Source organism: Oncorhynchus gorbuscha, linkage group LG16, assembly GCF_021184085.1.
Source record: "Oncorhynchus gorbuscha isolate QuinsamMale2020 ecotype Even-year linkage group LG16, OgorEven_v1.0, whole genome shotgun sequence".
Lineage (NCBI taxonomy): Eukaryota > Metazoa > Chordata > Actinopteri > Salmoniformes > Salmonidae > Oncorhynchus > Oncorhynchus gorbuscha.
The window spans coordinates 44,972,938-44,986,250 of NC_060188.1; the positions used below are offsets into that span (position 1 = coordinate 44,972,938).

A 13,313-nucleotide genomic window follows, 5' to 3' on the forward strand; every position below is an offset into this window, starting at 1 on the left:
AAGTCACCTCTATGTTGTCCATATTAGGAGAGCCATCTCTTTGTTGTAAGGCTTATGATAATCAGTCATTATGAATGGTGGTGCTGGTAAATACTAAACAGGCATTGGAGGCTGCATTAAAATATCAAAACACATTGGGAAGTCATTTGGTTTATAAATTACATACTGGTGATGGTTTATATTGGTGTAATGCTTTGCAATTAGATAATTAACAAATGCCTTATTAATGATTGGAAACTGTTACCCAAATGAGTCAAATGCTTTTGAACGTAGTTGAGAGAGGAATTATGATTTGTTGACTTTTTGTTGTATGAGACAATGCTGCACTGTGAGGATGCTCATATTGGCACTCTCAACCTAAAATCCCAAAAGATCCCACGCAACCTTCATCATATTGTTATATTGATCAATTATTATTTAATTAATTATTTAATGAAGTCCTATTACAGTAGGACCTCAGACAGAAACCCCAGTGTTACAGACTGATTGATCAACCGAACTGACAATATCAAACTGGGATATGTGAAAGTAGAACACATGTAAATATGCAATCATTATTTTTCAATAAAGCGAAATTCAAAGTTACAGACATTTCTGTGTTCCAAACGACCTACTGTCACGCCTTGGTCATTGTATTTTGTGTTTTTGTTATATGTTTGGGTAGGCCAGGGTGTGACATGGGTTTATATGTTGTTTTCGTATTGGGGTTTGTAGTATTTGGGATCGCGGCTAATTAGGGGTGTTGTATAGGCTTGGCTGCCTGAGGCGATTCTCAATCAGGAGTCAGGTGATCCTCGTTGTCTCTGATTGGGAACCGTATTTAGGGAGCCATAGTTTCGCTTTCTATTTCGTGGGTGTTTGTTCCTGTCTTTGTGTAGTATTCACCAGATAGGCTGTAATTAGTTTCACGTTCTGTTCTGTTGTTTTTGTATTTAGTTTCAGTTATTTCATGTACCGCGATTTTTTCATTAAAGTCATGAGTAACCTACACGCTGCATTTCGGTCCGACTCTCTTCTTTCAACAGACGAACGTCGTTACACCTACATTCTCAATGAGTTCATATTCTTTAGGTCCTACTGTAGTAAATATGAATTATATTGTTTGCTAACCACCTTCAGTATTTACTCTTGAACAGAACCACCTAATTGTCACTTCAAACTGAGTAGTACCATTTGAGACTAAACTTAAAACAGTGGGCACCAAGTCATTGTAACCACAGAGGCAACAGACAGAATTTTTTTACTTTATCTTCATCGCCATCATTTAGTGGTCAAATCACAGTACACAAAAATGCTGGATTTACAGAGCTCCAGTGTAAACAACACGATATCAGCTAAGTATGGCAAGCCACAAATATTAGAACAGCTCCGGCAGAGATGACATTGTATTTGGCTCCACAGCTATCTGCTCACACATATAAGATCAGGCTGCAAGTGTCTCACATTGAATGGAAAAGTACAGATGATAAGGTCCTTGACCCTTTCTCTGATGTGTAAATATGACACTGTCCTTTCAGAAGAAGAAAAACGGTTCCAGGAACTGATGGTTTGTGAGTGAACAAAGCAATTGAAAAGTCAGCTCGAGTGAAGTAGTACAACAGTATGACACATCCACTTCTCCATGCATTTATCTATGATCTGTGACTCAGTAATGAACTTTCACAAGGCATACATCAAAAAGGCAAAAATATCACCATAGATCCAAAATAAAGGAGCAAAATATAGATTTTTACCAAGACAACCAAAAGGGACAAAATCTATAATCCGTTGAGAATTAAAGTTGTCCAGGTGTAGGGCTATTAGACCTGCAGGTCAGCCAATTGGCACGGTGTTCGTCTTTAGTACATTGCCTGCCGCTCACACCGTATTTCCTCAGAGGTTTCATTATCCATCTAAGGATATTTTTTTTTGCACGTACAAGAAATTCCTCGGGTGGTTTTTAACAATACCCCTTTGTGCTTCAAACCCCAACTGGGCAGCTGAACAGAGGCCCAAGAGTTTGTCTTCCTCCATAATGAAAATAAACTTTTAAACAATTCTGGAACTTATCCACACAGACGTGTGAATAATACCTACAGCTGTGCATTTTGAGGCAGTCCACTAGCTGAAACAGAATAGAGGACAACAGCAGAGCATTTTTCATTTAGGAAGTGGACTTCTGATTGTCATATTTTTTTCCACCAATTGTAGCTCTCAAGGTTATGATCTTTTTTGTTTGAAAAGCTTGTTTCAAGGGGAATAGAGTGTACCACATGTAATCCAATAACATGTAAAAAGAGTTGTACGTACAATGTCCATATTACGACAGCCTCAGTCTCAGCAGGACTTCAGGCTGTCCTAATATGGACACCGCAGTTGCCCACCGTCTCCCAAAGGTGGAATACTGCATAATCTCCCTCGGGTGGACCAGAGTACAAACCAAACAAAAAATAGCACTGTATACCAGTCAGGCAGTGTTCCTTAAAGTGTCCAAAGGTGCTATCCTCGACCCAACCCGTCCAAACCCACCCCCATCCATTGCTCCTTCTGCCATTACACATGGGTCTGCATGCGTTTCTGCAGCGGCCGAGTCTGGTCTGAGTTCTGTGAGGACGACTGCGAGTAGTGGGAAGATGAGGAGGCTGCCGAGGCCTTGCTGTCCTTGTCAAACTGCACGTAGCCGTCCTGCTTGCTGTAGCTGCTCACGCTGCTGTCACACTGCGTGTCGATGAAGGAGTTGGAGTCACTAAGTGAGCCTCGCTGGAACTCGCGCTCGCACAACTCGATAGAGCTGCTGCCCATGCCAAGCACGAAGCGCTGGCTGTAGTCGTACAGACGGTTGGGCCCAGCACCTAGCGTGTTGTAGATGTTTGTGAAGGACATTCCCGTAGGCACACGCTGCTTTCCCATGGTGGATGAAGAAGAAGCCAAAGGGTTCCTGACCTCAGCGCCGCTGGTCTGGTTGGCGGCCATTGACATAGTCGGGGTGCCATGGTGCTCCTTGAAGGTATTGACACTGTAATAGCCATTGGTTGGATCCTTGTGGAGGAGAGGGGACAAAGACACAAAAGGAGGTGTTCATTTAGTGTAAGGATAGGAGACAAATGTAAGGCATGTCAGTACAACTACTATTTTGTTAGTTGTTATCGTGATCGAACTGGTCATTGTTAGCCAAAGAACATCTCAGGTCTGAATCACAGATAGCCGTTCCTATCTAAACGAATTTTTTCATTAGGCACAATGGCGATAGGAATGAAATGCATCTTGCCAGTATTGCCGAGGGCCACTGGTGTCCGATCAAGAGAAGCATTGTGTGGAATTGGAGCAAGTCACCTAAACTAAACAACACCAAACAGTGTTGGGTGTAGAATATTTTATGCTTTTTGCACCATGTCTCCTGCATGCTTTGTTGACTATGAACTTGCTGATTTAAACCGAAACATGGGACAGACAATGTTTGTTCCTACACTCTCAACTCTGACTCTATTGTTTACACGGACTCTTGGCCTCCGATCCTATTCTAACCACCTCTCATCGGCTTTGTGTTCATGTTATCTGATGAAATTTCTGTACAATATGATCTTGTTATCATCTGATGAACATTCAAATGTCATAGAAAAGCAACACTACAGAGCTTTCCATGTCCTCTGCTGGGTTTTCTGCACGTTAACGCGAGAATCTTATTACCTAAAATTTATAAATTGAAAGTATGGGTTCACAACTACAATCCAGATGTTGGTCATTACTGAGACGTGGTTAAGACAGAGAGTTTTGAACAATGATACTAACCTTTCTGGTTATAACCTTTTTCGTCAAGACAGATCTTCCAAGGTGGTGGAGTGTCAATCGTTACCAAGGAAAACCTTCAGTGCTCTGTTGTCTCCACCAAATATGTCCCCAATTTGATTTGCTGGCTTTAACCATTCAAATAGCTCTTTGTTGACTGTTGCTGTGTGTTACTATCATCCACCATCAGCCTGCCTGCACCCTACCTGCCCTAATCTCTCTCTTGGCCCCTTACACTAAGTATGAGTTTCTCATGCTATGTGACCTAAACTGGGACATGCTTAAACCACCTGACCAAGTCCTAAAGCAACGGGACTCCCAAACTCTTTCTCAGATTATTACCAATCTAAAACAGGCAGAAAAGTGTACTCTCCTTGATGTTATTCTCACAAATAATCCTGATAGGTCTTAGTGTTTTTCTGTAACGACCTTAGTGATCACTGTTTTACAGCCTGTGTTCGTAATGGCTTCTCGGTGAAACGACCTGTTTTGATTTGTCATAGACGCTTGATAAACTTTAATGAACAAGCCTTTCTCATGACCTGGCCTCTAGTAAATTGGTATAGAATCAGCTTGATTCCCTCTGTCGAAGACACTTGGACATTCTTTTTATATTTTTAGTGATATTGTTAAAACACCCCTGTAAAGAAAATGAGAATTAAAAACAGGATCAGCCCCTGGTTCGACCGTGATCTGGCAGAGTTACTCCACCCCAAGAATTTCATTTAGGAAAAAGCTTGGCACACACATACTCAGGCTGACTTGCTTTCGTTCAGGCAAATGATAAATAAGTGCACGCAGGCTGTCCAGAAGGTCAAAGGAGCAGTTCTCTCTGTGAGTCTAATCCCAAGAAGTTCTGGAATCCGGTGAAACCCTCCTCCACACAGCTGCCCTCCTCCCTTTAATGTTGATGTTGTTTTTACTGACAAGGAGAGCATAACTGAGCTCTTTAATCCCTACTTCATTAAGTCAGAATTTCTATTTGACTCATCCATGCCTCCTTGCCCATCCAAAATGTCCTAATTTCCCAGCCCTTCTAATGCGACTAGCCCCGATGCTCTACGACAAAGCTTTCTTAGTGTCCAACAAGCTTTCTCTGCCCTTAACCTTGTTGTGAAACACCTCCAAAGCAAAGGTCACGTTAACCTTGGGCTCCCGAATGGCGCAGTGGTCTAAGGCACTGCATCTCAGTGCAAAAGACGTCACTATAGTGACTGGGGTGGCGCACAATTGGACCAGTGTCGTCCGGGTTTGGCCGGGGTTTGACCGGTTATTGTAAATAAGAATGTCTTCTTAACTGACGTGCCTAGTTAAATAAAGGTTAAATAAAAAAAGGTAAATGTGGTTCGGTAAGAGGAATGCCCTTCTCCCCCCGGTGTGATTATTACCTCTGAGGGTTTAGAGCTTGAGGTAGTCACCTCATACAAGTACTTGGAAGTATGGCTGGACTGTACACTGTCCTCCTCTCAACACATATCCAAGCTGCAGGCTAAGGTTAAATCTAGCCTTGGTTTCCCCTGTTGTAATCACTCCTCTTTCACCCAAGCTGCCAAATGATCCCTGACTCAAATGACCATCCTACCCATGCTAGATTACGGAGATGTAATTTATAGATCATCAGGTAAGGGTGCTCTTGAGCGGCTAGATGTTCTTTACCATTCGGACATCAGATTTTCCACCAATGCTCCTTATAGGACATCACTGCACTCTATAGTCCTCTGTAAACTGGTCATCTCTTTCTACCAGCAGAGGCTCCTCAGAGGAGGAATGGGAGGACCATCCTCCTCAGTGAAATTTCATAAAAATAAAAATAGTGAAACATTAGTTACCCTATTTAGATAAAACTCAATATATTCATGTCACCAAGTAAATGTTTAAAATACACTGTTTTGCAATGAAGGTGTAATGCTGCGGGTGTCGTGGGTGTGGAGTCAAACGCAGGAGACAGAGAGTGCAATGCTGTGTGTCTTTAATAGCACCAACGCACCACAGGGTGCTCACAATAGTAACGGCCCCAAACACAGGGAATGAAAATGTACGACGGAAAAATCACGACCAGGCACTAACACGTACCTCTACAACAGAGCCGAAGGTTACACTGAAATAATCCTGCACAACAATCAGGCGGGCCGGCTGTCTAATAAAGACAAACTAATCATATATAAACAGGTGCTACCAATCAACATACAAGGAGGGGGAGGAAAGACAATCAGTGGCAGCTAATAGGCCGGTGATGACGACCGCCGAGCGCCACTCGTGACAGGTCTACAGTAACTTCAACAGCGCTGTCTGGGCTAGCACCACGGTGTAGCTGAGGACAGCTAGCTTCCGTTCTCTTCTGGTTTCATTGACTTCAATACAAAACCGAGAAGGCCGGCAGGCCTAATCCCCTTCCTTAGACATACATTGTAATTATGACCACTTCCGGAGGACGTCATCCAACCAATCAAAGCTTTTGCAGTATGATCTGACAGGTTGTCCATCCAATCATAGATGCAAGATCAGAGAACGAACCTAGTGAGTTGTGTTGTGATTGTGCCACAGAGCATCATGGGGGTTCTATGTGTTGAGAAGCTTGGTGACATTGTTGGATAGAGATTAAGAGTGAAGAATGTTTGAGCATTTTTGAGACATTATTCAATTCAAATTTATTTTTTTCAAATTACAGGAGATGGAGGAGGTATGTTATCAATTGTTTTCTTGGGTGTAGAACTTTATTTTTGTGTCCAGTTAGTGCAATGTATTTAAAGTTGTCTTGCTAACTTCAGCTAGCTACCAGCGCAAGTGTGCAGTTTTCTCCACCAAAATGGTAGAATGTTGTGGACTTTTTGTTGAAATACCCCTCTCATTCTCTGTGCGGTACACGAAAAGGTGTGAATTGCAAGCGAGGATTGACATCTGCCTGAGATGAGTTTCATGAAGAAAGATGAAAAGGTGAGAGCGTTCAATACCAACTGGTATCAAATGTATAGCTGGTTAACAGGGAGCCTATCATCAAGCCGCCTGTAATTGCACGTTACGACGCTTTACATGCTGAAAATCCTTTCTGGGATGTCGAAAACAATGATGAATGATTTGATATCTTCCATCGCAACATCCATTAAATGTTAGATTAAAGAGAGAGGTTGATGCAGCACATTGTTTCGTGTGCACTCAAGTAGGCTTTGCACTTTCCTCCGGTATTTATTTAGCAAAGATGATAACATGTAATCACCCTGGACAGACACATGTAAAAACTCACGACATAAATTTAACCGCAGCCTAGGCTACACCTAAACATTCCAGATGAGACTATTTTTCTATCTGATCAACTGTAGGCTACTAATTAGAGCAGCTGCATACAGCCTATGTGCCATGTAACGTTATGTATTTATAGTCAATTTGTGTGTCAGTGGAAAATGTGAATGTGATCAAATTTAGATTATATCCAAAATTGGGCTGGCGAGGCTATGTTTTTAATCCAAAATTATTACCTGGAATGAATCAATCGACATAATAATTATGTCTCATTTTTTTACAAGGCCTACAATCGCATTGGCCTGCATGATGCAAAGATGCTTAAAGCAAGCTCAGCCCTATGAGTTCTATTGACTATCAGTTGTTGTCTGGGTAGAGGGATTTCCCCTCCTAATCCAGTCTAAATGTTATTTATATGAACAAATACAGTGGGGCAAAAAAGTATTTAGTCAGCCACCAATTGTGCAAGTTCTCCCACTTAAAAAGATGAGAGAGGCCTGTAATTTTCATCATAGGTACACTTCAACTATGACAGACAAAACGAGAAAAAAAATCCAGAAAATCACATTGTAGGATTTTTTATTTATTTATTTGCAAATTATGGTGGAAAATAAGTATACTACTCGCCAATGTCCATTCTCTTGACAACAAGGTAAACGAAATCCTTCCAGAGAGACATCAGAGATTGTAACATTCTCTGTTTCACGGAAACATGGCTCACTCGGGATACGTTATCAGAGTACGTACAGCCACCTGGTTTCTTCACGCATCGCGCCGACAGAAACAAACATCTCTCTGGTAAGAAGAAGGGCGGGGGTGTATGCCTTATGATTAACGAGTCGCGGTGTGATCATAACAACATACAGGAACTCAAGTCCTTTTGTTCACCTGCCCTAGAATTCATTATCAAATACTGACCGCATTATCTACCAAGAGAATTCTCTCCCAAGAGAATTCTCTCCGATTATAATCACAGTCGTGTATATCCTCCCCAGGCAGACACCTCGACGGCCCTGAAAGAATTTCATTGGACTCTATGTAAACTGGAAACCACATCCTGGGGCTGCATTTATTGTAGCTGGGGATTTTAACAAGGCTAATCTGAAAACAGGTCTCCCTAAATGTTATCAGCATATTGAATGCGCGACCCGGGCCGGCAAAATTCTGGATCATTGCTACTCTAACTTCCGCGTCGCATACAAAGACCACCCTCGCCCTCCTTTTGGAAAATCTGACCATGACTCCATTTTGTTGCTCCCAGCCTATAGACAGAAATGAAAAACAGGAAACGCCCATGCTCAAGTCTGTTCAATGCTGGTCTGACCAATCTGATTCCACGCTTCAAGATTGCTTCGATCACATGGACCGCGATATGTTCCGTATAGCATCGAACAACAACATTGATGTATACGCTGATTTGTTGAGCGAGTTAATTAGCAAGTGCATCGGTGATGTTGTACCCACGGCAACTATTGAAACCTTCCCCAACCAGAAACCGTGAACTGATGGCAGCATTCGCATAATACTGAATGCGCAAACAACTGCTTTTAATCAGGGCAAGGCAACCGGAAACATGACCGAATACAAACAGTATAGCTATTCACTCCGCAAAGCAATCAAACAAGCTAAGCATCAGTATAGAGACAAAGTAGAGTCACAATTCAACGGCTCAGACACGAGAGGTATGTGGCAGGGTCTACAGTCAATCATGGACTCCAAAAAAACAGGTCCGTCGCGGACCCCGATGCCTTGCTCCCAGACAAAGTAAACAACTTCTTTGCGCGTTCTGAGGACCATACAATCCCACCGAAAAGCGGGCAGCTATCAAAACCTGCAGGCTCTTCTCTCCTTCAGCCAATGTGAGTAAAACAATTAAACGTGCTAACCCTTGCAAGGCTGCCGGCCCAGACAGCATCTCTAGCCCCGTCCTCAGAGCATGCGCAGACCAGCTGGCTGGTGTGTTTACGGACATAATCAATCAATCCCTATCTCAGTCTGCTGTTCCCACATGCTTCAAGAGGGCCACCATTGCTCCTGTTCCCAAGAAAGCTACGTTAACTGAGCTAAACGACTATCGCTCCATAGCACTCACTTCCATCATCATGAAGTGCTTTGAGAGTCAACAATCATATCACCTCCACCTTACCTGACACCCTAGACCCACTCCAATTTGCTTTCCGCCCCAATAGGTCCACAGACGACGCAATCACAATCACACTGCACACTGCCTCAACCCATCTGGACAATAGGAATACCTATGTAAGAATGCTGTTCATCGATTACAGCTCAACATTTAACACCAGAGTACCCTCCAAACACGTCATTAAGCTCTAGACCCTGGGTCTCAACCCCGCCATGTGCAACTGGGTCCTGGACTTTCTGACGGGACGCCCCCAGGTGGTGAGGGTAGGCAGCAACAGCTCCACCCCGCTGATCCTCAACACTGGGGACCCACAAGGGTGCGTTCTCTGCCCTCTCCTGTACTCCCTGTTCACCCATGACTACATGGCCATGCATGTCTCCAACTCAAATTGCAGACGACACTACAGTGGTAGGCTTGATTACCAACAACGACAAGACGGCCTACAGGGAGGAGGTGAGGTCCCTCGGAGTGTGGTGTCAGGAAAATAACCTCACACTCATCGTCAACAAAACAAAGGAGATGATCGTGGACTTCAGTAAAGAGCAGAGGGTGCACCCCCCTATCCACATCGATGGGACAGTAGTGGAGAAGGTGGAAAGTTTTAAGTTCCTCGGCGTACACATCATGGACAAACTGAAATGGTCCCCCCACACAGACAGCATGGTGAAGAAGGTGCAAAAGCACCTCTTCAACATCAGGAGGCTGAAGATATTTGGCTTGTCACCAAAAACACTCATAAACCTTTACAGATGCACAATCGAGAGCATCCTGTCAGGCTGTATCACCGCCTGGTACGGCAACTGCTCCGCAAACAACTATAAAGCTCTCCAGAGGGTAGTGAGGTCTGCACAACGCATCACCGGTGGCAAACTACCTGCCCTCCAGGACACCTACACTACCTGATGTCACAGGAAAGCCAAAAAGATCAAGGACAACAGCCACCTGAGCCACTGCCTGTTCACCCCGCTATCATCCAGAAGGAGAGGTCAGTATAGGTGCATCAAAGCTGGGACCAAGAGCCTGAAAAACAGCTTCAATGTCAAGGCCATCAGATTGTTAAACAGCCATTACTAACATTGAGTGGCTGCTGCCAACATACTGACTCAAATCTCTAGCCACTTTAATAATAGAAAATTGGATATAATAAATGTATCACTAGTCACTTTAAACAATGCCACTTTATATAATGTTATACATACCCTACATTACTCATCTCATATGTATGACGTTCAGCCATCGCTCATCCATATATTTATATGTACATATTCTTATTCATTCCTTAACACTTGTGTGTAAAAGGCAGTTGTTGTGAAATTGTAAGATTACCTGCTAGATATTACTGCATGGTCGGAACTAAAAGCACAAGCATTTCACTACACACGCATTAACATCTGCTAACCATTTGTCTGCTGTTTGTATTTACAGCTAAGTTCCCACATGTTCCCTGATTAAGAGGTGATGAGTACTCCACTACCATTGTCAACTTTCTCCTGACATAATTACAGTAGTTGCAATCTACTGCAGAGATAGCCTGCAGAGTTCTGTCATACTATCCAGGTCTGTGCCCAAACAATCTTCTACTTTTAAAAATCCACCTTTACAGAAATGTCTCTCACCCTGGGCACCATATGTGAATTGATTGCCCCCCATCTATCTTCAGAGTTTGTCCTGTTAGGTAACCTAAACTGGGATATGCTTAACACCCGGGCTGTCCTACAATCTAAGCTAGATGCCCTCAAACTCACACAAATTATCAAGGAACCTACAAGGTACAACCCTAAATCAGTAACCATGAGCACCTTCATAGATATCATCCTGACCAACTTGCCCTCAAAATACGCCTCTGCTGTCTACAACCAGGATCTCAGTGATCACTGCCTCATTGCCTGCGTCCATAATGGGTCCGCAGTCAACCGACCAACCCTCATCACTGTCAAATGCTCCCTAAAACACTTTCTAATCGACCTGGCCCGGGAATGCTGGAAGGATATTGACCTTCTTCCCATCAGTAGAGGGTGCCTGTTTGCTCTTTAAAAGTGCCTTCCTCACCATCTTAAATAAGCATGCCCCATTCAAAAAATGTAGAACTAAGAAGAAATATAGCCCTTGGTTCACCCCAGACTTGACTGCCCTTGACCAGCACAAAAACATCCTGTGGCGTACTGCCCCCCGCGATATGCAGTTTTTCAGGGAAGTCAGGAACCAATATTCACAGTCAGCTAGGAAAGCTACGGCTAGCTTTTTTAGGATTGATTCCAAAAAGTTCTGGTACACTGTAAAGTCCATGGAGAATGCGAACACCCCCCAGCTGTCCACCGCACTGAGGCTAGGTAACACTGTCAACACCGATAAATCCATGATAATCGATCATTTCAATAAGCATAAGCACCGATAAATCTACAATAATCGATCATTTCAATAAGCATTTCTCTATGGCTGGCCATGCTTTCCACCTGGCTACCCCTACCAACAGCTCTGCACCCTCCCCAGCAACTTGCCCAAGCCCCACCCTCCACACTTCTCCTTCACCCAAAATCAGACAGCTGATGTTCTGAAACAGCTGCAAAATCTGGATCCCTACAAATCAGCTGGGCTAGACAATCTAGACCCACTCTTTCTAAAATGATCAGCCCGAAATTGTTGCAACCCTTATTACTAGCCTGTTCAACCTCTCTTTCGTATCATCTGAGATCCCCAAAGATTGGGAAGCTGCCGCGATCATCCCACTCTTCAAAGGGGGAGACACTCTAGACCCAAACTGTTACAGACCTATATTCATCGCCAAACCCACTGGCTTCAGGTCATCTTTAAGTCTTTGCTAGGTAAAGGTCGCAGTTGTAAAGGAGAGCTTGTTCTCAACTGGCGTACCTGGTTAAATAAAGGTGAAATAAATAAATACAATAAATTAACTGAAGCCAATACGTTTCATGTGCCTACTCATCCACAGGCACATTGAATGTTTCCCTTCCAAGCACTGTGAGTACCCCTATCCATTTTTTATCCTTACCGTATGTAGAATCAATCACAATTACTACACATTATTACACAATACGTTACTACACATGAAAGATTCTACTCCTTGCTTTAGACTAACTCATTCTTAGCTATGTTGTCTAACTGTGTATTATCCTGTGTCATTGTTTTTTGTCTTACCAGTAAAGTCCTGTCCTCTGAACACCTCAACTCATGCCATACACCCTCATTCAATCGCAGATGCGATCCCTTTCCAACACTGTAAGTAGCCCTCTCATTCCCCTTCCCCATAATATTGTACTATAAATGTCTTTATTAAATGCTTTAGGTTAAAAAAAATAATCTTTGATGATTTTTGAAGCACACTTTGTGGTCTCCGTGCGTTCTGCGCCTATACCGTGGGTCTCCCATCCTCCTTAATTTGTCAAGTCACCAGCCTCCACTGATTTCTACCCATTGCAAGACCCACTGGATGATGCTTATTTATAATACCCTCTTAGGCCTCACTTCCCGCTATCACATACAACACCCGTTTTGCCAGTCACATTCTGTTAAAGGTCCTCAAAGCACACACATCCCTGGGTCGTTCCAATTTTCAGTTCGCTGCAACTAGCGACTGGAACGAGCTGCAAAAAACACTCAAACACTCAAACTGGACAGTTTTATCTCCATCTCTTCATTCAAAGACTCAATCATGGACACTTGTGGCTGCTTCGTGTGAGGTATTGTTGTCTCTACCTCTTTGCCCTTTGTGCTGTGCCCTTTGAGGCTGTGCCCAAATGTTTGTACCATGTTTGTAGCATGTTTTGTGCTACTGCTATGTTGTGCTGCTGCCATGCTGTGTTGCCACTGTGTTGTTGTCATGTTGTATTGCTACCATGCTGTGTTGTTTTCTTAGGTCTCATTTTATGTATTGTTGTGGTGTCTCTTGTCATGATGGGGTGTTTTGTCCTAAAAAAAAATGTTTTAACCCAGCCCCCGTCTCCGCAGATGGCCTTTTGCTTTTTGGTAAGTCGTCATTGTGAATAACTGACTTAACTGACTTGCCTAGTTAAATAAAGTTGAAGTACATTTTTTTTTAAATAGAAAAAAGATAACTCACTGAAAGATTGATGATTACAGTTTGAAAGAGGCTCATCTGTTCCCTTTATCTGCGTCAGCACAGTCATACAGAAACATCTCATTCCTCCTTTGA

General features: G+C 43.2%; 1 protein-coding gene across 1 annotated transcript in view; it reads right to left on the minus strand.

Moving 5' to 3' along the window:
• Positions 1-1,009: 1,009 nt before the first annotated feature.
• The window catches only part of LOC123999764 (kin of IRRE-like protein 3), a 138,962-nt gene continuing 126,658 nt past the window's right edge, over positions 1,010-13,313 (minus strand). Inside the window, exon 16 of the mRNA XM_046305791.1 lies at positions 1,010-3,018. Within this exon, the coding sequence (XP_046161747.1) occupies positions 2,533-3,018 (486 nt within the window). The 3' untranslated portion in view covers positions 1,010-2,532. The remainder of the gene's footprint in view (positions 3,019-13,313) is intronic.